The sequence below is a fragment of the Cyprinus carpio genome, chromosome A4 (genome assembly GCF_018340385.1).
Source record: "Cyprinus carpio isolate SPL01 chromosome A4, ASM1834038v1, whole genome shotgun sequence".
Lineage (NCBI taxonomy): Eukaryota > Metazoa > Chordata > Actinopteri > Cypriniformes > Cyprinidae > Cyprinus > Cyprinus carpio.
This window is the reverse complement of record NC_056575.1, coordinates 11,013,036-11,038,219: the sequence shown is the minus strand read 5'-3', so window position 1 is coordinate 11,038,219 and position 25,184 is coordinate 11,013,036. Positions and strand designations below refer to the sequence as shown.

The 25,184-nt window shown below is 36.4% G+C and overlaps 3 protein-coding genes across 9 annotated transcripts; all 3 read left to right on the top strand.

The window, feature by feature from the left end:
* Positions 1 to 716: 716 nt before the first annotated feature.
* LOC109071365 (serine-threonine kinase receptor-associated protein-like) lies at positions 717 to 5,689 on the top strand. Its single transcript, XM_042740609.1, has 10 exons — positions 717 to 895; positions 1,050 to 1,174; positions 1,340 to 1,475; positions 1,554 to 1,635; positions 2,311 to 2,383; positions 2,493 to 2,592; positions 2,737 to 2,874; positions 2,992 to 3,128; positions 3,240 to 3,389; positions 4,978 to 5,689. Exons 2-10 carry the CDS (start codon positions 1,063 to 1,065, stop codon positions 5,037 to 5,039), a joined length of 990 nt encoding a protein of 329 aa, XP_042596543.1. The 5' UTR covers positions 717 to 895; positions 1,050 to 1,062; the 3' UTR covers positions 5,040 to 5,689.
* Positions 5,690 to 5,969: 280 nt separating this feature from the next.
* On the top strand, positions 5,970 to 17,627 carry LOC109075106 (lamina-associated polypeptide 2, isoforms beta/gamma-like). 5 transcript variants are annotated; one of them, XM_042740537.1, is made up of 14 exons: positions 5,970 to 6,278; positions 9,556 to 9,673; positions 10,555 to 10,704; positions 10,787 to 10,929; positions 13,366 to 13,473; positions 13,673 to 13,741; positions 13,827 to 13,964; positions 14,278 to 14,346; positions 14,431 to 14,565; positions 14,686 to 14,778; positions 14,893 to 15,108; positions 15,216 to 15,335; positions 15,569 to 15,672; positions 16,293 to 17,627. In XM_042740537.1, exons 1-14 carry the CDS (start codon positions 6,042 to 6,044, stop codon positions 16,639 to 16,641), a joined length of 2,049 nt encoding a protein of 682 aa, XP_042596471.1. In that variant the 5' UTR covers positions 5,970 to 6,041; the 3' UTR covers positions 16,642 to 17,627. The 5 variants fall into 5 exon arrangements, with proteins under 5 accessions (XP_042596471.1, XP_042596475.1, XP_042596485.1 ...); XM_042740541.1 differs by lacking the exon at positions 13,366 to 13,473; XM_042740551.1 differs by lacking the exon at positions 13,827 to 13,964.
* A 146-nt stretch (positions 17,628 to 17,773) lies between these two features.
* On the top strand, positions 17,774 to 22,511 carry LOC109071370 (solute carrier family 25 member 3a). 3 transcript variants are annotated; one of them, XM_042740589.1, is made up of 8 exons: positions 17,774 to 18,199; positions 18,333 to 18,477; positions 19,301 to 19,428; positions 19,547 to 19,726; positions 19,857 to 20,038; positions 20,824 to 20,996; positions 21,219 to 21,329; positions 22,138 to 22,511. In XM_042740589.1, the coding sequence occupies exons 2-8, from the start codon at positions 18,348 to 18,350 to the stop codon at positions 22,299 to 22,301; spliced, it is 1,068 nt and encodes a 355-aa protein (XP_042596523.1). In that variant the 5' UTR covers positions 17,774 to 18,199; positions 18,333 to 18,347; the 3' UTR covers positions 22,302 to 22,511. The 3 variants fall into 3 exon arrangements, with proteins under 3 accessions (XP_042596523.1, XP_018943376.2, XP_042596529.1); XM_019087831.2 differs by having other exon boundaries at positions 18,330 to 18,477; XM_042740595.1 differs by having other exon boundaries at positions 18,317 to 18,477.
* The last annotated feature ends 2,673 nt before the right edge of the window (positions 22,512 to 25,184 follow it).

Sequence of the window (25,184 nt, the reverse complement as noted above, 5' to 3'; positions counted from 1 at the left end):
CCTTTTTTTCTTATTTATTTTATTTTGTATTTTTTATTTTGTTGCCATTGTTTATCATTTTTATTTGTTGATATTTGCGTATTACTGTTTCTATACTGTTTTTGAGCATTAATAATAATAATAATAATAAAAACCATCAGTAGATGCTACCTCATTTTAAAACAACGTTTGCACCTGGATGTCTGTATGTAAAACATTTCCCTCCGCAACCTGTTTTTGTGTAATAGCCTACATGTCGTGACCACTGTATTAAAAAAAAAAAAAAAAAAAAAAAAAAAAAAAAAAAATGGGGGCAGCACAGTTCTATTTTTAGGAATTACTGACCTACGGGGGGCGCTCCGTGGCTCAAAAAGTTCACTTGAACGATTAAAAGTAAATCTTATGGTTAAAATATGATTCATAGCCGTCATAATAACATATAATATTGAAAATCGTTCTCTTTATAATGCCGTACGGCCTCATAACAATAACGTTCTCGTCTTTTCTGAGCTCGTACCTCATAATACTGAACAAATGGTCTCATATACACGGTTATAAGCTTACCTTATAGGGTTTTCTTCTTTTTTATATCACACAAACATTTTACAATACGTGTTAGTAAGCATGTTATATGTACTTGATGATAGAAAAAGGACTATATAGCGCTCCACGTGATTCGATTCTGACCAATTGAGTGTTTGTGCGTGACGGAAATGTTGTCTATGTTAGAGACTAGTGCTTCCATTATGTTCCTGTAGCGTTAGCGAGGGTGCGAGTTTAACTTACACACACCCCTCGTGTAGCTGGTGGCACAGCACTGTAGCTGGGAGTGCAGCCCTGAGCTCCACAATCCTCCCCGACGCGTAATCTGTCCACAAAGTACTGGTGTGTGTCGTTGTTTTGCTGTCTTTGCAAGGTAATGACTGATTTCCTAGATAGCCAAGCCTGTGTTAGCCAGCACAGCTGTTCTGTCCTGTTAAACACCTTGTTTTTAGACATACACGTGTAGCTGTTTTTGAGTAAAAATCCAAATGTGCCCTGCCATTTTTTTTGTTTTGTTTGTTTTTTAGGTCTCCAGTGAGTATGGCTATGAGACAGACTCCTCTCACCTGCTCTGGTCACACCAGACCTGTTGTGGATCTGGCGTTCAGTGGAATAACTCCTTATGGATATTTCCTTATTAGCGCTTGTAAAGGTAGGTGTGTTCTTGAATCTTAAAACCAACCCTTGACAGTACACCTGGTCTTCTTGATAGACATTGAGCGTGTAGTGTAACAATTTGTTAAAGTAAGTGACTGTCTATAAATTAACTGTTTGTAAAATATATCTGAAAGTTTGTTTTCACAATCCAAAATTGCAGATGGCAAACCTATGTTGCGCCAGGGAGACACAGGGGACTGGATCGGGACGTTCTTGGGTCACAAGGGTGCTGTCTGGGGTGCCACCTTAAATAAAGAAGCTACAAAAGCAGCTACGGCCGCAGCAGATTTTACAGCGTAAGTACAAGCAATAGCAAAAAAATTATATGGGTGAAGAAAACGTTATTTTACCTTTTATTTATTTGAATCCGACAGAAAGGTATGGGACGCTGTCACTGGAGACGAGGTCCTCACACTGGCGCACAAGCACATTGTGAAATCTGTGAACTTCACACAGGTGAGACTTGATGAAGAGAGCCAGATGTTCACAACAACACTACATTATTAGTGTATTAAGTATTAGAATGATTTCTAATGGATTGTGTGACACTGAAGAGTAATTGCTACTGAAAATTCAGATTTGTCACAGCTGGAGTAAATTACATTTTAGGATAAATTAAAATAATAAAAAAAGTTATTTTCCATTTTAATTATTCAAATAGAATACAGTTATTTTAAATTGTAATGTTTCGTGACATTGCTGTTTTTACTGTATTTTTAATCAAATAAATGCAGCCTTTGTGAGCATTTAAAGCATAAAAAAATTAGACCCCAAAGTTGAAAAAACTAAATTACAAAATTCTTATATAAGTGAAATACTTCATTTTAAATATGTTACTTATTTATTAGTTTAATTCTTGCATTAAATATTTTAAATATACTAGAATAAAGTAATGAAAACAGTACCCTTTCAAGTCATTTCAAATACAAAAATGTTGAGAGATAAGGCTGAAAAATATTAAGATTTATTTTCTCTATCTCTATAATCCAAACTATGTATGAAACTACCATATGTTCACAGCATTAATGATGTCACTTCATATCATGTTTTCAAACATAGTTAACTGGGTGGAGTGGTTTTTTATTATTTTTTTAAATGAAGAGGTTTTATCTGCATATGTTAAATCAACAGGACAGTAACTGTCTCCTGACTGGTGGGAATGATAAAGTACTGCGCATCTATGATCTCGGCAAACCTGAAGCAGGTATGGAAAGTGACATTTTTGATTTGTTTTGATTTGCAAAATCCAGTTCCTAGTCATAATTGCTTAAAGATAAAATGACATGTTCAGCTAAATGGCATTTGCAATGCAGAACCCCAGGAGATTGCAGGCCACACCTCTGCCATAAAGAAAGCTCTGTGGTGTAACAATGACCAACAGATTCTCTCAGCTGCTGATGACAAAACTATCCGGTAAGTGGCCAAAATGGTAATGGATGAAGTCTTGGAATTTTACAGTAGATGCTTTTTTGCAGACAGATATTTTACAGGGTGTCTGTATATGTCGGTTTATGTATGCGTGTCTTATTCTGAGTGCGTGTTGTCTTTCATGTGTAGACTTTGGGACAAGAACACAAAGGAAGCAGTGAAGTCTCTGTCGTTTGATGCCTCTGTCAGCAGCATGGAGTACATCCCTGATGGGGAGGTCCTCGTCATCACATACGGGAGGACCATTGCTTTCTACAAAGCCCACAGGTAGGTGGCTACAATCTGTCATATCATGCAAATATTACTTTAGGGGCTAATTAGGACAAAAACATGCAATTAAAATGTATTGAGAACTGAAAGTCAAACGGTTTCTGTTTTCTTCAGTTTGGATCTGATTAAGACTGTTGATGCCCCTGCTTCCATTCACTCTGCCTCCCTGCATCCTGATAAAGACTTCTTTGTGGCTGGAGGAGATGACTTCAAGCTGTATAAATATGACTACACCACCAAAGAGGAAATGGGTAGGAATATAGTTTCTGAGTTTTAACTAAATTATAAAAATAAAAACAAAGCTTATTATTATAGATTGGCTCATGAATGTATACTTGACATTAAGTTTGTCTCTCTTTCAGAGTCATATAAGGGTCATTTCGGGCCCATACACTGTGTGCGGTTCAGCCCTGATGGAGAGCTGTATGCCAGTGGCTCAGAGGATGGCACTCTGCGTCTGTGGCAGACAGCTGTAGGGAAAACATACGGCCTGTGGAAATGTGTCCTGCCTGGTAAGTTTACATAGATAATGTGAAGAAAGTTAGTATGTCGGGCTGCACAAGTGGTTGAATTAAAACCGAAACTAGGATATGGCTTAGTGTAATTTAAATATATGCACACCACTGCATTCTTCTACACACAAACCGCTCATGATCCAGTTTTTTCAGTGTCTCTGAGCAGCTCAGTTTGCAGTAAATGCTACTCTGTGCTTGGGTCACTTAAAACGTGTATTTGGGAACACACAATGCTTACTGTCTTAACAAACTTGTAATGAGAACTTGTGCTGCTTATATACCAACTGTTGTCAACAAAACAGAAGTTTTAAGGGCTCTCTGCAGGGTTTTCCACTGAAGTGAAAGCTTGGTGGTTTAACATTTTAAAATAAAGAAATTAAGAGCCATTTGTACTGTTTCTTTATTAGTAGTAGTAATAATAGCAGTATGTTTATCTTCAATACTCCTATTTTTTATTTTACAGTTTAGGGGTGGGCGATAATCTACAAATCTTGAGTATATGACAATGTATCATAATATAGTTATTTTTGCTTTAAATAAGGTCTTCATGATATCAAAATGTTTGATACCATAGACATTTCATAATTCTTGTCACCAGTGTCACAAAAATGTAAAAAGATGTACACTTTATTTCTGAAGGCCTAAACTAAACATACATTATCAGTCTAATACGCTTCTATTAATTAACCAAAAGAAAAGCTTCCGATATAGAAAATATAACAATGCTATATTATAAGCACTAAGTCCAGCAGAATTGCAGCACTATCATTAGATTTGAAAGGCTCATGACAGATGTCACTGCCTTAGTCTCCGCGTCAGACGCCACTCCCACGGACCGCTGGCTGAACGTCTGATGCATATGGCACACTAAATTGGAAACACTTTGGGAGTTTCAATGTCATCATCGGATTGGTTGAATTATATAGGATTCCCGGGAGATGTGTGTATCACGTTCTTTAGCGTTCCGCCTGGAAACAAATATGCCGTGATGGCAATTAGAAGAAATACGGCAATGTTAGAAGAAAGCCGTTATCAGGATCAACTGAACACTGGATTTTCAAAACTATGTGAAATATTTAAAGTTCATAGCATAGAATCTTTAAAATACGTGTAAGAGTTTTACACATGGTCTGTTATTGTGGGGACATTTCCACTCCCCTAAACATGATGCGGAACAAACCGAAACGTGATTGGTTGCTTTATCTGTCAGTCATATGGCCTCTTGGGCGGTCCTTGCCATTCAAAGCGGCCAAGGTTCCCAGACCTTCTGCCGTTAGTCTGAAGGTCTGGCTACATGAGACTATCACTGCCTTAACTTCAGCGATTAGCTGACAAGTGGCTTGTTTTGCCTCTCATCTGCATGTAGAAATGCTTTTTCTGTTGTGCTGTAATTAATGCAATATCTGCCATGTTTCTAGCTGAATGTATCAAATGCCTGCTCATCAATAATACAATATTAAATTATTTGGTTATCAGTGATTTTTGTGACTATTTGAAAGTGCTTCATAGGTCAGGAATAGGCTTCATATGTGGCCTTGTGTATCAGATTATGTATCCTACACTAAAATCCTTCTGTCCCTTTCAGAGGAGCTGTCATCCGAGAACTCTGAAGTCCTGTACTGCCCTCCAGCAGAGATCAAGGCCTGAGTTGGGAGAGAAAGAGGGAGACACCGAGGCAAAGGAGGAGAGATCACAGGAGAGGGAGAGGTCAGGGGACGGGATGGGTCAAGGAAACCACACCCCAGCAGAGTGCTGTGCCACCAACCTTCTTCACTTGAGACGGACCGCACTGCCGAGCATGACTTTTGAGCGTGGAGATAAACCAACACGCACATACGCATTGTGGAAATGAGCATCAGGAGACGGCGGTAGAGCTGAGAGCGCTAGTTCAAATGCTAATCCTCCAGCTGCCTGCTCTTTCTTTGGTACCCATGATACACCAGTCAGCTCCTTCATAAGCGGTCGGTTTCTGCAGCACTGTGATCACTTTGGTTAAGATTTTTTTTCTTTTTCTTTTTTTTCTTTTGGTGTTACAACATGTGCTTTTGGTACATTTTGTTTGTTAATGAGTTCAGTGTTCGGTTTGATATCATCTCTCAGCGGAAGTGCTCCTGAGGAACGTGTTAATCAATACTAGTGTGAATTTGTGGTAAACGTTTTCAACGACAGCCTGGGAAATATGTAAACATGTAAAACTTAAAAGTGACTTAAGTTCTTTAATATTTTTGTCTTTGGTTGCAACAAGTTCTATCATTTGGCCAATAAAATTATGACGTACATTTATCAAATGGAACATTTTTCTTTGTCTTTGTGTTTTTATTTATCAGATGATATAAAAGTTTTAATTTCAAAGCATTATATTAGAAATAACTTGATGCTGTGATGTTCTGCACGTGAATTGCCCATCAGTCCACCAAGAGAAGCCCTTTTATAGTTCTAATCAAATCTTTAAGTTATTATTCTATCTCTTATAAACAAGTGGATCAACACATCTATTTATCGCCAGTGTGTTTAAATAGTCTAACAACCAATCAGAGCGCTTCTTTCTGCGGAACGCGTCCAATAGGGGTCTCTTTTCTATGATGGTCACTGATCCCATAAAAGAAATCAGTCTGAGCCAGCGATAGTGTCCTGCTTAAGCTAACAGACATGTCGGAATTCCTGGAGGACCCGTCTGTGCTCACTAAAGATAAGCTCAAAAGTGCACTGCTGGCCCATAATGTGGCTCTGCCGAACGGCGACCAGAAGAAGGACGTGTACGTGCAGCTGTACTTAAAGAATCTGACCGCGCAAAACAAAAAGAGCAGCGGCTCTCCGGATGTCTTCTCCAGCGACGAGGAACTGCCTTCAGCCCCCGTGGTCTCCAACAGGAGCCGCTCTGGCAGGGTGGGTTGGTTGATCGGTGATCTGACTTGTTTTGGAAATGCATGCTTTGTTTTGACTGGTTATTTGATTTCCATATAAAATGAATCAGAATCAGTTGATGCAATTCGCAGTTTCGAGTTTTATCAGTTGAATCAAATCGTGCATCTTTTAGAAGATGCTCGATGTTAGAGTAAAATGAAGAGGTTAGTGTTATCAGAGTAAATAAATGTCAAAAGTGTCCGGTTCGCCAATGCACGTCTCACAAATGAAAACAAACCGGCATGGCGAACTTTTACTAATAGTGTCCGATTCGTGAACGAATCGTTATTTTGAGTTGGATCATTTCAGTGAATCACTTGAGCTGTATTACAAAACATGTCTGAACGATTCAGTAGAGTGAATTAGTAGAATAGAAGTGTTACACAAAACACAAATATGTAAAAAAAATATTTGTATGAATTTTATCACACTCACAACATATATTTATTTGAATAGTATTAGATTTAAAACATGCAGTAATACGTTTAGCCAATATTTTGATAATGTTTTTACCATTGATTCTCGTGAATGCAAATTATATTTAGGTTCTAAATTACTTTTTATAAGTTGAATCATAGCTACAAGTAACGTTAACCTGGGCTCATGGAACGCCCTTAAGATATAATCAAAACACATGTAACAAACTTAACGACAAATATGTAGTCTGAACAGCAAAATGTATTTGTCGCTTTATTTGAACGCTTATTACAATAATATGTCGTGCAGAAATATCAGCTATCACGCTTTTACATAGTGCCTTAAAAGAATCATTTTTAGAACAGTGTTTTGAAGCTAACCGTTCGAAAGAGCCGATTCGAACGCTACTCAGGCTTCCTATTTCCCGCGTAAATACGTCGGTCTGATTCATTGATTTAAATTTCACTCAAGTGTTTAAAATCATAAATGCATGACTTGCAGAGATTATAACACTTCTACGTGTTATCTCAGTTCCACATCTGTTTCAGAATTCGTACCTAGCATACCATGGTCATTTTAAAAGAAAATGAACACGGTATTGTTTTGATATGCATCTAAATCTGGTGATGTTGCTGGTTGTTGTCATTTCATAAATAATACTGAAGTGATCAAACACCTGGTCTTAGAGAAGTGAGAGTGTTTTTCCCCTACTTCTCTATATTTGTTACTCATTTTTTAAAACCAATAGCAATTTCATAAACGCATAATAAAGCCAGACTGCACTTCAATAAGCTTAGTTTTTCTATCAGATAAGGGTGTGTCTATTGTTGCCATTATTTATACACTTCTAGAGTGAATGCTACAAGTTTCAAGTTCGTTCTGGTTCTTCAGCCAACCCAATTACCTCAGCCCTCCACCCAGACAACTACACAGAGTCCTTTTATGTTTTAACACAGATGTTTCATGTTAAAGGCACCTCTCTATACTCTATACAGTGTGGCCTGTCATTGTGAAATCTTCCTGAATAGGAGTTTCCCTGTCATTAACCCCCTCTTCATCCTGCCCTCCAAGATATTTTTCTTCAGCAATAAAAATGGCAGTAGGTATTTATCAGGTATGAAAGACTACTCTAAGCTCAGTTGGTAAACAAATGACTTAAATCAGGGATTTTCAATTTCAACATTTAAATGGCAGCTCTTGTGTGTGCGTAGTATATATCTCCGTGTGTGCCTGTCATGTATAAAGATGCAATTTACTGTGAAAATTAATATTATAAATATAATGTTTTTCTGTACTCACTATAGTATAGAAAACCATCTTGTGGCCCCCTTGGGGTCCCTGGATCTTATTTTGAAAATACTTGACTTGATCGAATGGGAACTTACAGGTCTAGGAGTTGTAGACTAAGATTGTTTTCATATAGTGGGCTTGGTCCCTTTATTGAGGAAATACTTTCTTGTGAAGAGGAATTTCTGCTTCGGCTGCCAGATGTGTGTGTTTGTTGCATTCCTCTTTAAAGTAGCTGTCTCTCAGATAGTAATTTCAGAAACATGTGATACACTCCTCTTTGGCATGTTTTTTTTTTTTTTTTTATTGACTTGCAATAGTGTAAATCATTCTCATTGTTTTCAAGTGGCCCACTTAGTCGTTTGATCTCATGTTCGACCTCTTCAATCCATTGTAAAAGTGTGTGTGTTCAAATAAAACAGGTTTAAAAGCTGTGATGCAAAGGCCACAATTGGGTAAACTGTGGGTAACCAACAACACCATGCCTCATTATTGCAAATTTTCAGAGAGTTGACTTTTACGCTGAACCACGTGTGCTGGTTGGGCTGGTGTAAAGCCACAGGACTTGGCTCAGGTCTGTCAGGGTGCTGGTGCCCAATCTAGAACTCTTTCTATAGAAAGACACTTTCTGGACTGAAAACCCAGCTCTGCAATGGCCCATAAATCTTGCTGATCTGAAACTTGGAACCAGAAATGTTTAAACCAAAAGATTATGCAAAATAAAAAAAATCACTGTATGTACAGACATTTTATAAGCATGAGGGTGTTGTCCGTGGACTAAGGAAATGTTTTTTTTCCTCTATCCTGCTGGAATGCTGTGATTATGAAAGTTTTTTTTTTTTTTTTTTTTTTTTTTTTTTTGAGTAGGCAGTGTTCCAGATCAGCTCCTCTGAAGGCCCCTTGCTGAAGCTCATGTGCCTTCGCGATCTCCTGCCCCTCGTAACACATTCTCTCCTCCTCCTCTTCACTGTTTTCACCATTTCTCCTCGGTCACATGGTCGTATTTGTGGAGCGGGGCTTGACTCCAGGGAATGTGGCTGGATTTGCATTGTTCATGCTTTGTCCCACTCTGAAAGTCTGTTCACAATGCCTCTATATCTAATCTCTATGGAACTTTGCATAAGCATTATTGATTTTTCATTTTACTGCCTAATTTAACTTGATTAGTTTATTCAAATTAACATTTGTGCCTGTGCTTACATGCTAGGCGTGTTTCCTTAATAGGGCTTGTTTTAAACTCCACCCAGTTGGTGCTGAGCTCCTGAGTTTCTCAAAAAGGTAATAGTGTGTATAGTATGTTTATGGGCTGGGGGGATATAATGAATGTACTCACATTTTCCTTTGAAACTAGCTTGCATTCCAGAGCAGGCAGGGCGCTTGTTTCTCTCACGTCTTGTAATCAGGACAGGAGCCTGTCAGGCAGACACCTGTTGCTCTAACAAGTTCAAATACTTTACCCTTGATGCTATTTTTTTAATTTTCGGTACCACAGCTTTGCAAAGTGCATGTGAATATTAAGATGAAAATGATAAATCACAGAACTGATTCTTCACAGAAAGCCACCAGGAAAACCGACAAAGTTCGTCCAGAGGATGTTGATGTCACTGAATTAAGCAACGAGGCTTTGAAAGACCTGTTACTGAAGTATGGCCTGATCACTGGACCCATTGTTGGTGAGCCATTTATTAGATTCAAACTCCCTGTCAAGTGTAAATATTGCAGATAATGTCTCATTTAAATATTGCAGATAATGTATGCAATGCGTCATTATTTTATAACAGATTGTCAAACCAAGTGGCATTTATTTTAAAGACGTGACACAACGAATACAACAAAAAAGTTGGTTTGTGTGTGTGTGTGAGAACTACACTTGTTGAATGAGGAGAATTGGCTTCATATATTCCTTAAAATAAATAAAAAAACCTGGGAACAGTTGGTTAAAAGTAACTGCAGTAAATGGTGCCACTGTATATTAAACAGCATTTGTGTGATATAATATATTTTAAGATATGTACTAAAATTTATGGAGCATAAATATATTATTTAGATTTAACAGACTAAATTAAATGTATAATGAAATAAATGTTGCCATAAAAAAGTACAATGAACTGTATGCATAAATAAGGCATGAAATACATTTATTTTTGCATGTATGGACATGAAATACCCCCAGAAAACCCCCAGAAAAAAAAACATCCTATAAAAACCTCATGAAATATAACATGTAATATACACACAAATAAAACCTTGTCTAGTCTCAGCGCAAAACAAGCAACTAAAAAATGTGGTCTTGTGCAGTTTCACCAAGCATGCAGCTTTGCATGTTTATCCAGCTCCGGCCTGAATAGTTATAATGTCCTTAAATGGATGTTGGAAAGCTCTTCAGATAAAGCAGCAGACTTTCTCACTGGTTGTTTTGAAAAGGGCAGAACCCATTCATGATGGCAAAGAACTTTTCATCTATGTCAGACAATACATTTCAGCAGTGTTGTTTGTCATGCTCAGAAGAACTCTACTGATTTGACACTGACATTGACCAATGTCTTCTCATCAGCGTCCACTCGGAAGGTCTACGAGAAGAGGCTTCAGAAGCTGTTAGATCAAGGTCCTCCTGAGACTGTGGCCCCTCCATCAGAGATGTCACAGACAGACGGCAGCCAGAATGGCAACACAGACTCAGACCATTACAGTGACAAAGAGGAAGGTAATGGACAATAAGATCCCTTTATTTAAGCACGTACTTATAGAAATAAATGTTAAAAAATGCTATTTTGCCTGTTTGTCAGAAACGGTAGCTCCAGCCCCTGTGTTTGTGCCCGAACCTGAACCGGAAGTAGAGGCCGAGCTGATCCCAGTTGTGGAGAGACCAATCAGGAGCAGAGGGAAAACACCAGTGACCAGCAGAACACGCAGTGGCCAGCACAACAGGGTGAGGACGAAACCTGTGCTTGCTTGTGCTTTTCCTTTGCCTTTTTTTACTACTTTTGCACATCAGCCGAAATGCATCTCAGTTAAATCAAATTTTGAATCTGATTAACCTTCAACAAAGGAAAAGCGCTGTTGTGCCTAGTGGTCGAGCTATTTCGATATCTAGGGAGTGAGGTGGCAGATATACACTACTGTTTATATACAAGACTGGTGTTAATGGCTGCTGAAAATTTAGCTTTGCCATCACAGGAATAAATTGCATTTTAAATATATTTAAATTGAAAACAGTTGTTTGAAATTGTGATAATATTTCACAATATTACTTTTTTCTTTTTCTTTTTTTTAATTCAGCCTTGGTGATCATAAGAGGCTTCTTTAATCATTAAAAAACACTTACCAACCCTAAACCCTTTTGAACGGCAGTGTAAATTATATTAATCAACTCCATGTGAAATCAAAATCACATTTACTTTAACACACTGTGTTATTATGAACATTTCATCATTGCACGTTATTCCAAAACAAAGATAACATTTTATTTGTAATATTTAATATAATAAATTGTTTTTTTTTCCCTCTGTATGTCTTTTCTAGCCATTTTGGCATTGGTTCAACTCTCATTTAGTTGAGCTTAATTCTGGTATATAATAGCTACTTTTCACAATTTAAACATATAAAGTAATGTTTTGCCTTTGTCATTAATATATTGATGCTATTTTATTCAGAAATGCATCTTGTTACAGAAGTAAATGATTAGTTTAAGGCCGATTAATCAGTCTGGCAGAAGTTGTGTGTATGTGGCAAATGAAGCAAAATCTGCAGACTGAAGATATGTTCACATGATTTCAATTACAGCTAGCACTCCTACTGTTTTATATCCCTTCTCTCTTTCACTTTAGCTTAAACTTGGCCCAGATTTTAATCCTGTTTTATCTTCTTACTCCCTCCCTTTCTCCATACTTACTTTGCTTTCTCATTCCTGTGTGAAGGTCTTGCATTTCTATGTAGACTCGTTCAAGTCAGTTGTAAGCAAATAGCCTAGAATATACTCTCATCAAAGCCTTTTACTATATATAAAAAAAACATTTTTTTCCCCCCATGTGATGATCCTGCCTGCATATCTTCCCAGAATTATCTGTTCAGGGTTCAGTAGCACCACCTGGTGTAGAAGAGATCTGACTTACTGCAGGTGGTCACATGGCTAGGGTTTGGTATCGTTAGAATTTTATCGATTCCGATTCTGCTTATCGATTCCTAGTTTCGATTCCAATAAGATAAAAAAAAGTCAAACATTTAGATGTCAAACATTTATTCTGTCTTTTTACAGAGCATTCTGTTGCAGCTGAATAACATGGGCAAAAATCAGCAGCCTACAGAACTCTGCAAGAGGAATTTTGCCTATGCTTTAAAAAAAAATACCACCGCAAAAACAACTAGATTAATACAGGGTTCCCACGGGTCCTTGAAATCCTTGAAAGTTTGTGAATCTGAAAAAAAATGTCAAGGCCCTGGAAAGTTTTTGAAAATAAACATACATAGATACAGGTCCTTGAAAGTACTTGAATTTATTTTGTTAGAAGTTTTCTGGAAAAAAAATCCATATTATTTTCTGTATTTAAGGCATCAGAGAAGCGTTCCGAATGAAAGCTATACGGAATTCAGTTTGTCCCGTATACGCTGTATGGCTATCTAGGCCATACAAATAACAAATTTATCATTCTCATGCAAAGAACGTGATTATTGATCATAAGCACAACATCCAGCTAGGCAAGAAAACATGCAATCTACCTGAGGGAAGACCTCTTTCAGTATGGTGAGTTAATGTTGTTAAATAGAGAAACAAAATTACACAATTTTAAAATTTTAACTTCTAGCATATTCCTAAACCTGGAGCTCATTAATATTGAAGAACAAATTCAAGCACCAAAAGCAAAAGTTCTCTTGAATTGAAAAAAAAATATATATATATGAATTCATAGGCTATGTGTTTGCAATAACATTTTAGTTCAAAATTTTAAATGTCATTGTTTAAAAAAAAATGCTCATTTGATTTTATTTTGATATATTTTATGTTGTTTTAATTTATATTCACCACTTGTGCAGTCACAAATCTATAGTAGTAAAATTTACTTAGGCCTATGCTTGCCTTGCGCTTCGTGTGTGCTGCACGCAAAAAGGGCGCAAGTTCTTTCCGTTCCTGCACTTAATCATTTTGAATCACATTAAAATGCAAACACAGGAATCGTTAAGCAGAATCGAATTCCACACGCCTTATCGAATACCCGGAAAATTTATTGGAAATTTGGAACCGGTTTGGTTTTCGATACGCAGCACATGACTGCTCCACATTTGAATGTTGTCATACCTGCTTTCAGAATCAGATATGCTGTTTACTCATGTATGGAAAATTCTAGACCTTTCGTTGTGTGATGTGTAGGAGGATGAGGAACATAAGCAGGAGGATTTTCCGGTTTTCAACATTAAGAGAAAGTTGAAGAGATCTTCTCAAAGGCTGGATCAGATGGTTCCTGCAAGCGATGACACTGTAACATAATCTGTGGTTATGATATTAATGTGCATCACCGGGTTTCTGTGTGGTGATCAAGTTAAAAACATATTTGGGTTTGCACACGGGTGGACAGGGTTTGGTTGAGCTCATATTTGTTTCACAAATGAGCCAAAGCTGAAATATACTTTGTTACTCAATGGTTAATGAGGTTTGTGTGCATGTGTGGTGTTTTCAGGAGAACTCTGAGCTCTCATCTGCAGAGTACTTCCCTGTTACTCAAGACAGGAGAAGAACAGGACTTGTGGTAGGTGGCCATGAAACTGCTCTGGTGCCAACTGTCTAAATTATGAGGTTGACTTCATGAGCATTTTTTTATCCTCATATTAAAGCCAACAAGAAAAGAGCCCAGACCTTTGCTCACAGACAAGATGTCAAAGCTCTCATCTGAGACTGAATCTCTGAGACGACGCAGCGCACCAGTCCGCTCATATGGACCTGATTTGAATGAGGCTCCCGTTACTGATAAGGTGTCGTTCTGCTTAAAAACCCTTGTCTGAGATCTCAATTTGACATAAAAGGCAAAACAATTAAACTTCTCAATGAAATTATATCATTTACTCACCCGCAAGTCGTTCAAAATCTGTGTGAGTGAGTTTCTTTTTGGGTTTTTTTAAGAATGTTGGCAACTAAACTTTGAAAAATATTACGGAAGTCAATGGCTACCAGCATTTGGTTACCAACATTCTTCAAAATGTCATCTTTTGTGTTCAACAGAAGAAAAATTCATACAGGTTTGAAACAACATGCCTCATTTGTTTGTTTGGAAACCATGTCTCATAGGATTTCTCTGAGCCCTCAGTGTTGAAGGAGGTCTCTATTCCTCTGGTGAGGGTGAAAGCACAACCTTTGGTAGGTCCAGATGAAACCTCACACATGAACCTGATGCAGCTCATTTTCTAGTGCCACAGTGTTTCTTATGGTGTCATATTAAAGGTAGAGCCAAAGGATCCCAAACCCTCAAAGCGCTCCTCCATGTCTGCAACTGACTGGGCAGAATCACTAAAATGTCACAACTCTCCTTACCAGTCAGCCTTATCCGGTTTACAAGGCGCCACTCCAGCTGACAAGGTGCCAACCCTCTTTAAATCTTTCATTTCTTTCAACTTGAGAATGAAAGCATTACATTTAATAGAGTTGGTAATTGTTTTGTGTGTGTGTGTATGTGTCAATCAAATGTCGTCTTTGTAGTTTGATGAGAATGCCGCTGAATTCACTTCCCGTCTGATTAGACCATCCAATCGAGAGCCGCTAGTTTCCCTGCTTAATACTGCTTGCGTTGAGGTGATAATACACACACATCCATTATTAATTAATGGTTTTAGCTCTAAATCAATGTATAATAGATGTCAACCACCATCTAGTCAGCCTCAAGCCTTCTTGTTCTGTTCTCTGAAGGCATGGGAAGTCAAATCTGTCACAGTATCGAAGCTCTCAAAGCCTCATTTGAGTCAAACCAAACCCACCAAGCCCTTGATAGACATGGTGAGCCGTCTTTCACCTTCCTGTGATGGCCAAAGAGAGGTTTTCCCATCACACTCAGTTTGTTTTAGGGATTCCTCCCACCGTACGGCTTCAGACGACTCCCTTCCTGTCTCGTATGACCATTCCCAGGTTTGCAGTTGAATAATTGTTCATTTATGGACATTTGTTTTTGACATGGTAATAGGTTACAATGTTACATGAATTTCGAGCTGTAATTTACATTGTTGGTTTATCAGAAGAGCTTTGGCTCACCGAAGACCAAGACTAGACAGTCCAAAATCACCCCTTTTTTTCCCCAAATCACTTCTGTCCGAGGACTTGATAGCAGCCAGACGGAGACTCCAAAGACAGCAATGGTATGGTAGTTTCATGAGCTTTATGGTTTTTGGCTCCACAGGTGTGTAAAGGTAATGAGAAAACTTTGGGATTTAAGAGTCACTTAGGTTATGCACGGCTATGGTGGGATTTAATGTGTTTCTTTCGTTTTTAAAGTGAAAGCTGGCAACATGGATCTTCAGTATTGAGATGTTTTTGGTGATGTTATATCCCGCACCAGTTTTAACATCTTTGTGGCTCTCTTTGTGCGCAGGTTGAAAAGGTGTCGGCTATTGATCAGACACCGAGGACGGTAGAGAGAGATGTGCTTAAAGAGATCTTTCCCAATGAAAACCTCAGCACCCCTACTGGAATCAGGTATGGAGGGAAGAGGTTTCTAACACTTGCACTGATCGAACACCAGGGTCAAACAGAAATAAGTGTGTCCATGTCTTTAAAAATCTGCTTTAAAACTCCCTTTAAACGTATACAATTTTAAAGAAAAAAAAATTTAATTATAAAATATCATGATGAAACCCTTTTTATAATTAAAGATTGTGACAAACAACTTGGTTTCTTTTCATACAGTTGTATCACACTGACTTTGTCTCCCAAAAAATATCAAAAGTAGTAACATGCTTATCATAAAATAGGATTATTCAAGTGATTGTAGGCATGAGTTGCATTATTATTTTTATTTTTTTGAGTAAAATAACTGAACAAAATGAGTGTTATGACCTATAATGAAACTGTGAATTTTGTATACACAAACAACAGATAATTTCAGCTAACCTATAAGTACCAAAAGATTGCAAATAATCAACTATAAATCTAATTTTTTAAAACGTATGGACAAAGTAAAAGTATTATTTTTTTTTTATTAAAAAAAAGCTTTTAAAACAAGGTAAATTTCCTTGAAGCAAATATTTTCTAAATATTTAGACTAATTATCAGAGAATCCATCTTAAATTAAGTTTATTTTTTAAATGTATTTTTAGTGCCACCTGTCGCCGACCAATCAGAGGAGCTGCTGGCCGGCCTGTGGTCGGTGACACATGGCTGGACGAATCCCGTCTCCGTCTTAAGGAGCTCAGAGAAACCAGCTCCTCCTCCACCTACACAGAGACCCGATCTGTCCCACGTGTGACCGCCGTCCCTCTAACCGCTTCCAAGCCCGCGGCGCCCCCTGCTGTGAAGACCAGAGCACGGCGCAGCCTGCCAGTGTGGGTGCAGCTTCTGCTGCTCAGTGCAGTCGCTGGATTCCTGTTCTTTGTCTACCAGGCCATGGAGACTAATGAGGTTGGACTCTTCAAGCAGAGCGGAGCAGATGATAGCACCAGCAAATGAATGTTATGCGGATCGCCCCAGTCTTTTCCCTCTTTATCGTACCCAGCAATACGTCTCTGTTGATCCAGCAGCCGTGGACTTTTATCTGCGATCTTTATAGATTCATACAAAGACAGAAACCCTCACATTTCTGTTCATACCCTCTTCCAAATGAACAGGTTTAGAGGAATGAAGCCTGGCTTTAATTTTAAAACAGTCACTTTCCTTGCCTTTGTATGTTGATTTGTATGGGTGTGTGTGTGTGTGGGTGGGTGTGTGTGTGTGTGTGTGTGTGTGTTTCATTTGTACATTAGTTTACAGATAAATGTTGGTGCTGTCCATGAATGTGAGTCTAACCGAGTTGAAGTGCTGAAGGAGTCTGCTAAATACACTTGTTTTGTTTGTAAACTACATTTAGTGTCTACTTGTGACAATATTTTTGCATTTATTTTCACATGTAGCTCTTTATAGGTGCCGTATCTTAACATTGAAGGCCCTTGTAGTATTTGTGTATGTTGTTGAAATACAAATATTTTCAATAAACTTTTGCAATGTAAGGCCATTTAATATTTTTATTATAATTTTAATCATTTTCAGGATCTTGGAGTTACAAGCAGTTTTGTGAAATGTCGACAATTAATTTAAACAACCTAAACACTAATTTAGAGTTTGCAACAAAACTCGACTGCCTAGTTCTCAAATTTGAAAAATATGCTCTATGAATGATCACTATTAAATTAAAGTGAGTTTAAAAATTTGGGTTAATAAACATTGTAAGATCCTGATACTTGATATGTTGCTTTCGTAGAACTGGACAATGAGTAAAATGGCCACCATTATGCCCTTTACTCTGCTTTTAAGACATGCGTTAACGATTCAATATTCTGAAAATGTTTTTATCTTACATTATAAGGTGCTGTAGATTTGTGAGAGAAAGCTGGGAGCGTTCAGGTACTTTTTATGTATATGACAGAATATGGTTTAATAAAGCAGTTTACCTCATATCAGCTACATCTCATTTGGCTGGTTTATTTTGATAAGTGTATGTGTGTGTGTGTATGTTTGAGCTAATTTATTAGCACATTTCCTCTACTAAATGTATTGTCTTCAGCTTGAGAGAACGAGTTTGCTGCAGTTCTTCACAGAGACACTGGAAAGTCTGACCTTACTTCGATCTGGGATAGGTCAGGAGGATATAACTCTGCAAGGCCCTATGCTCTGGTCCAGGAATAGACCATCGCATTGAGTTTAATCGTCTTACACCAGCCACTGCTGTGCGTAATAAGCTCACACACACTACCATGAGCTGAAGTTTGCAGTGAGACTCAGCCATCAGTTACTATAATTTAGTTGGACACATTTACACAAATAACTCAACAGAGTGGTGTAATTCTTTTTCATTTTTATGAATGCTAGTGTGGCGCATAATACCATAATTCCTCTTTGAAATGGCTTGGTGATCATTTTCAGTGTGATGACGTCATAGAAGGTCAGGGTGATTTAGTCTGAGGTCATCTGATGTCTTAGATTCGCCCGGCGCTGATGCACCCAGGAGGCGCCGTTTCTTTACAACCAGCAAGTGAGTGGACTATTTCTTTTAATATGAATTTCTCAGATACCTCAATGAGAGAGAAATGCTTTGTTTCTAAGCAATGTATGCAAGAACGGCTTACTTTTGTTTGATTTGAATTGTCAGCTGTCTGTTTTAGCAGTAAACCCTGGTGAAAATGTACCCAACCACCCTAACACAGCTGGCACGGTCGAATCCTTTCCAGAATCCTCTTTTTCCCATGAAACCAGATCAGCAACAAGAGAGCCGGCAGATAAAACGCAAACTTGCTGCAGCAGCTCATGATGGTAAGAAGTTATTTTTCTTTATCTTCTGAATTGGAAAGTTGGTTGCAAAAAGTAGTAGACATGGACACTTTTGTCCAAAATAGATTTTTTTTTCTTTGCATGTTCATACATATTTCAATATTTTTTATTTTTTTTTATTTTGTCCTCTTATATTTTATTTGTTGTATTTATTATTTATTATTTTCCTAGTATTTATTTATGTTGCTTTTTTGTTTGCAGTAATTGTTATGGTTGTTATTATGTGTTGGCATCATGATGCTCAGTGAAAATACGCTACTATATTTAAAGTGGACTCCGACTGTCAGAGTGCTCGTCATTCCATTCGTAAAGAATTAACCTCCTCCACAAGGATTACACGTCTGGCTAATAGACTTTACCCTGTCATGATTGCCTGTTAATTCCTAGACACTTTTTTCTCAAGAAAATATTGCACTTGAATATGTAGGACACCTATTTACTGTTAAAAGAATAGCTGACCCAAAATATCATTATATTTCTGTTTCGTCCTTCCATGGGACACAAAAGAAGACATTTTTGTGCTGATTGGTTTCAATATGCAATTACAATGAGAATAAAGCTTGCAAAATCATCATGATTGTAGTTCAAATGGTTTGTAAAGAATATATTATGTATATAAATAATGTAAGTCTTCTGCGGTCATGCCATAGTATTGTGTGACAAACTCAATTTATTCAGTTATTTACTGTTAACTGCTGCAAACAGTTCATTGAATTAATCACATGTATTTCTTCCTCTGTTTTATCACACACAGTATTGATGTTTGGAGCAGTTTTCTTGTTAAATGTGTGCTTTTGTCCCTCAGATGCAGATGTGAGCTGTGAATATGGGTCAAATAAATATTACGCCCTCTGTGGTTTCGGTGGGGTTTTGAGCTGTGGTCTCACACACACAGCAGTCGTGCCCCTCGACCTCATTAAATGCCGCATACAGGTGTCTGTTTTACTTCAGTTTCTACACGTTTTCATGTTTCATTAGAGAAGTTACCAACTTGTTTTGACTGATTGTGCTACCAGACTTAGGCAAATGCATCATTTCTATTGTCTTCCAGGTGGACCCGGTTAAGTACAAGTCCATTTTCAATGGTTTCTCAGTCACCCTGAGAGAGGATGGCTTGAGGGGTCTGGGCAAAGGGTGGGCTCCTACATTCATTGGTTACTCCATGCAAGGCCTTTGCAAGTTTGGTTTCTATGAAGTCTTTAAGGTCCTGTACAATGATATGCTTGGAGAGGTGAGTCGTCTCTGGGATACAAAGAGAACCTGCAAAGATCCTTCCAAGAAGCTTAATTTGACGTATTTTTGCGTATTTGTTTGTGATAGATCATCAGCTAACTGCTGTCATTTTTTGGTCTGTTGAGCAGGAGAATGCTTATTTGTGGAGGACATCAGTGTATCTGGCCGCATCTGCCAGTGCTGAATTTTTTGCAGATATTGCACTGGCTCCTATGGAAGCGTGTAAAGTGCGTATCCAGACGCAGCCTGGCTATGCTAACACCCTGAGAGAGTGCGCCCCCAAAATGCATGCTGAGGAGGGGCTAAAAGCGTGAGTAGATCCTTAACCCTCTGGTATTCCTCACTTAGGGGCCACACTTACAATCCCTGGAGGTCTAAACATACCAAATAAGCCTTTTTTGTTAATGAAATGAATAATGAAATGAATGCTACATTTTGTTTCAGTAATATTCATTCTTTAATAATAATACATTTTTTGAGGGGATTTCATGAATCTAAGTAGACCATATTTACTTCTAAACCTTTTCAATACAAATATTGGAAACAAAAATTCATTATTTCTAATTACAGTTAAAATGAAACAAATGTATTTTTTAAATGTTTATACAGGGCTGTATATTGTATAAATAAATAAAAAAGATATTCTTTATATATATATATATATATATTATATTATATATATATATATATATATTCTGCGGTCATATATATCTGCTATATATCACTATATATATATACACATACACATATATATATATATATATATATATATATATATTATATATATATATATATATATATATATATATATATATAATAATATTTTCAGATATAATTACTTATTTTTATTAGGTTTTGTATTTTAATAAATCTAATTCATCAAGCACAATTTATTTATTTATTAATTTATTTCTCTAAAAAGACATCTAGAGGGTTAAGGCTAACCAAACTGTACAAAATGACAGTCGTTGACTGCATTACACTTTTAAAAATAAAGCCATTGTAATCAACATCATTAGTTCCATGAAGAACCTAAAGGTTCTTTAGTGGAAAGACATGCTGGAGTCCTGATTGTGGGTGTTATTGTCTGTGCAGGTTCTATAAAGGTGTTTATCCCTTGTGGCTGAGGCAGATCCCATACACCATGATGAAGTTTGCCTGTTTCGAGCGAACCGTGGAGATGCTGTACAAGTACATAGTACCGAAACCACGCAGTGAGTGCTCCAAACCTGAGCAGCTGGTGGTGACTTTTGTTGCTGGTTATATTGGTAAGTTAACTTCAAAAGTGGTTAGGCCCTTAGGTACAAGTTAGAAATATTTAGACATATAGATTAGCATGATATATATATATATATATATATATATATATATATATATATATATATATATATATATATATCTAGATATATATATATCTGAAAAGAGAACTGGCTCAAGTGTGCATCAATAGATATAGATACATATAAGCTGTGTTGAATGTCTGTTCTCAGCTGGCGTGTTCTGTGCTGTGGTGTCCCATCCCGCTGACTCTGTGGTGTCCGTACTGAATAAAGAGAAAGGCAGTTCAACTATTGAGGTGCTGAAAAGGCTGGGCCCCGCAGGTGAGTCACTGCATACACATATATAACGCATAACAGTCAACAGCTGTTGATCAAATAAATACTAAGCTGATCAAAGATACAGATGTAAACAGCATGTGCAATTTATGTCAAAAGATTAGCCTGTGGTAGAATTGATTTATTTATTATTATATTATTTTTTATATTATATCATTTTAAATTTTATTTATTTTTAGCAAAATGTACTTGTTTTTATAATGAAAACATTGATTAAAGAATATAGTATATATAAACATTGATTAATATATATATATATATATATATATATGCATGAAAAGAAAACAAGCTTTTTGGTATTTAAAAAAATAAGTAATACATTATACTGAATCAATTTTGCCCTCAAACAAAAAACTGAAAGCTATTCAGATTGTTTAGGCATCTTCTGCTTCTCTTTGTATAATATTGTTTATTCCCCCTCTCAAAAGTATTTTTTTTTTTATTTGTTAAAAACAGTTTTTACATGTTTATTATTATTATAATGTTCATAAAAGACTTGAGACCTTGAAGCACCATTTCACTGAGGTTGCAGTGGGATGTAATACTCTTTATAACCAAAAGAGGAGGCTGTTGTTCCTGGATTTATTCTCATTTGATCAGCTCAGTATCATAGGGATCTCGTTAGAAATTAATAATGACCAATTTGTTTTGTTCTTTTATCTCAGATGACTACTTATTGGCATGTTTAAGTGTCATTACATGAGATAAGAGGGATAGATTAGCACAGTTTAGTAACAGGTGTAGTCAATCTGTGTATAAATGAATGTTCATATGGGCACTGTTTTTCCCACAGGTGTGTGGAAGGGTCTTTTTGCTCGAATCATTATGATTGGCACACTGACCGCTCTACAGTGGTTCATCTACGACTCCGTGAAGGTGTACTTCCGTCTGCCTCGTCCACCGCCCCCTGAGATGCCTGAGTCCCTTAAGAGGAAGATGGGTCTCCCGGACTGCTAGACTCTTCCCTTATCAACAGTATCCTGAGTAACTAAACAAAGTCAGAGTTTTTTTCCACATTCACCACTTGCAATAAACTCCACAGTCCCTGGAGTGTTTATCAGTGTTGAAAGCACTGTTGAATGATCACTAGGTTCTCTCAGGGTCATTGTATGTCTGTATGAATATTAGAGTAAAATCAATCACACACTAAACATCTGTTGATTTTTATGTGACTCCTGTGTGTTTTGTCAAACTGTTTTGCTCTCATTAGGTAACTAAACTTACTAAAACCACTATTGTACAAAGACTATTGTATTTATCTACTGGAACAAATAATTTTGGGTATTATTTGTGTTTTGACATTATTGTAGACATTGTGTGTTTTGACATTGTGTAGAAAATTGTAATAATTACATAATAATTCTACGTTTAGTAATTCTATAATTACGTACTATTGCTATGCACATTTTATATGTAGTTTAAATATATAGTCTTATTTGCATGCAATAAAACAGGGTTTCATTGTTTTTATCATTAACTAAAACTAATTAAAATGTTTTTGTTAATTGAAATAAAATAAATAATGTTAGATAAAAAAAAAATGTTTAGAAAAAAATGAAAATTAGAAATGTTGCCTTGGCACCTAACTGAAAAAAAAAGCTGAAGCTTAAGCTTAAGCTGAAATATTAGAATTGCTGCAACTAAAATGGAAATAAAAAATGTATTAAAATTAAAGCTAAATAGAAATATTGAAAAAATACTAATAAAAAACAAAAGCATATAGAATATAAATGATTATATTATTTTATAATTGATTTATTATATTTTATTCTATTCTATTAATAAAAGCTAATTCAAAATTCTGTATTAGTATATACATAATACAAAAAATAACAATATGAGATTGTGATAGAAATGCTAATGCCAAGATAAATTAAATAAAAACATACAATTAGAACTAAATAAAACAAGTACATGATCTTTAAAAGCTATTAAATGTTAATTAACTTTTAAAAAAAAAATTCTAATACATGTGAAGCTGTTATGACATTTTCTGAAACATTAAGAGATGTGGTATCCACAGTGTCTCGATTGCTTGTAGGAGTGATCCAGTCTGATTATGATGTCACAATGCCCCTGCATTCTCTCTCCTCTTCTATTCTCATCAGCTTGATGTAAGCAACAGGAAAATGGTGACCCATGACATCAATGCAGCTCTCAAAGAGAGATCCTATCAGAGGAACACCAAGCAGAGAGGGGTCATTCACTTTACAGAGTGTGCCTACATTTGGGCCGTCTTTGTGAGAGTGTATGAGTTTTTGAGAGGGAGGGACTGGGTGTTCATGTATAAGTGTGTGGATGGGGATAGTCTGTGTCTGTGTACTCCATTTTTGTCATTATATCCCATTTGGTTTGTCTTGTTAATGTGGTTTGCAGTGGCAGGACTGTGAAGTTGATTTCTGAGAAATGAGTGCTCTCTGATTTTCTCACTAAGCCACTGATGCTGAGGGTCAAAGGTTATGGGATTCTGAGTTGCATTTCAGTGTAACCTTTTTACACAAATGCATTCATTCTGCAATGGCTCCACGTGCACCTTCACCTCCCTAGTGAGTAATGCGGCATCAAGACATCCAAGTGCGTTAAAAGCACATGATTTCACTGTGCCTTTGGTATATAACTGAACTTTAGTTTTACAAATCATACAAACTGGAATGAATGAATACATCAAAACCCACATGAGTGCAAAATACTGTTAGTCCAGCTGGCTATTTTTAGTGAACACAGAGGGTTCAAGCAGCTAATTGTAAAGCTCTTGTGATCATGTGCAGTAAAATTACACAAGTTAAATTTGACTTTGTTAGATTTGAGTTTGTCATGGCTTGAAAAAAATTAAAAGCAGCAGTGTTTGGATGAAACTTTTAATTAGAAAGTCAATTAATTAGAATGTTAATTAGAGTTAGAAACAGGGTTGTGTTTGGATGAAACTTTTAATTAGAAAGTCAATTAATTAGAATGTTAATTAGAGTTAGAAACAGGGTTATTATATGCATATATATATATAAACTAATTTAAAATAATAAAAACTACAATAGAAAATCAATAAACTGATAAACTTTTATATTTTTTATAATGCACAATCTGCACTTACATTTTGTTTGTGCATTTGGAAAATGTCTCACCAGCTGTCACAATAAAACTCAAATTATGTCACATTATCACTCAAATTTTGTAGAAACACTACATTTTCACACAGAAATTACTAGTCAATTCCACAAACAATTCAGAAGTAACAGCAAGTAACAATTAATTAAACATGACATTTTGAAGTGGAATAATTGAAATAGTATTTTCTTGTAAAATATACTCCAGTTATCTTTGTTTAATTTACAACTTTAAATAATAATAATTTTTTTTTACAGTACTGAGATCTGTCATTACTTAAGCAGTAACGATGATGCTTTACCTTTAGTTTTGGCTTCATATTTGACAAAAATAAAGATTTGGTACTGTTTGTATACATTTATGGTTACACTTTACAGTAAGGTTCCATTTGTTAACGGTATTTAATGCATTAACTAACAATCAGCAGTACATTTGTTACAGTATTTATTAATTGGTATTAATGTTAGTTAATAAAAATACAACTGTTTATTGTTAGTCCATGTTAGCTCACATCCATTAACTAACATTAATAGATACAACTTTTAATTTGAATAAAGTATCAACATTAACTAAGATTAATAAATACTACAATATTTTGCATTCATAACTTTTGTTAACAAATGAAACATTATTGTAAAGTTTTACCACATTTATAATAATTTGACAGGCAATAAAGGCAGAATATTTAGGCCAAAAGAAGAGATCAAAACTTTTACAGCTTCACAAGAGAGTAGTGTG

Bases quoted from the DNA above. Each gene is read 5' to 3' on its own strand.
- LOC109071365 (XM_042740609.1), top strand. From the start codon at position 1,063: ATGGCTATGAGACAGACTCCTCTCACCTGCTCTGGTCACACCAGACCT. The intron at 1,636-2,310 runs GTGAGACTTGAT...TTAAATCAACAG, and splicing joins AATCTGTGAACTTCACACAG to GACAGTAACTGTCTCCTGAC. The intron at 2,875-2,991 runs GTAGGTGGCTAC...TGTTTTCTTCAG, and splicing joins GCTTTCTACAAAGCCCACAG to TTTGGATCTGATTAAGACTG.
- LOC109075106 (XM_042740537.1), top strand. From the start codon at position 6,042: ATGTCGGAATTCCTGGAGGACCCGTCTGTGCTCACTAAAGATAAGCTC. The intron at 10,705-10,786 runs GTAATGGACAAT...CCTGTTTGTCAG, and splicing joins TTACAGTGACAAAGAGGAAG to AAACGGTAGCTCCAGCCCCT. The intron at 13,474-13,672 runs GTAACATAATCT...TGGTGTTTTCAG, and splicing joins TTCCTGCAAGCGATGACACT to GAGAACTCTGAGCTCTCATC.
- LOC109071370 (XM_042740589.1), top strand. From the start codon at position 18,348: ATGTACCCAACCACCCTAACACAGCTGGCACGGTCGAATCCTTTCCAG. The intron at 18,478-19,300 runs GTAAGAAGTTAT...TTTGTCCCTCAG, and splicing joins TGCTGCAGCAGCTCATGATG to ATGCAGATGTGAGCTGTGAA. The intron at 21,330-22,137 runs GTGAGTCACTGC...TTTTTCCCACAG, and splicing joins GAAAAGGCTGGGCCCCGCAG to GTGTGTGGAAGGGTCTTTTT.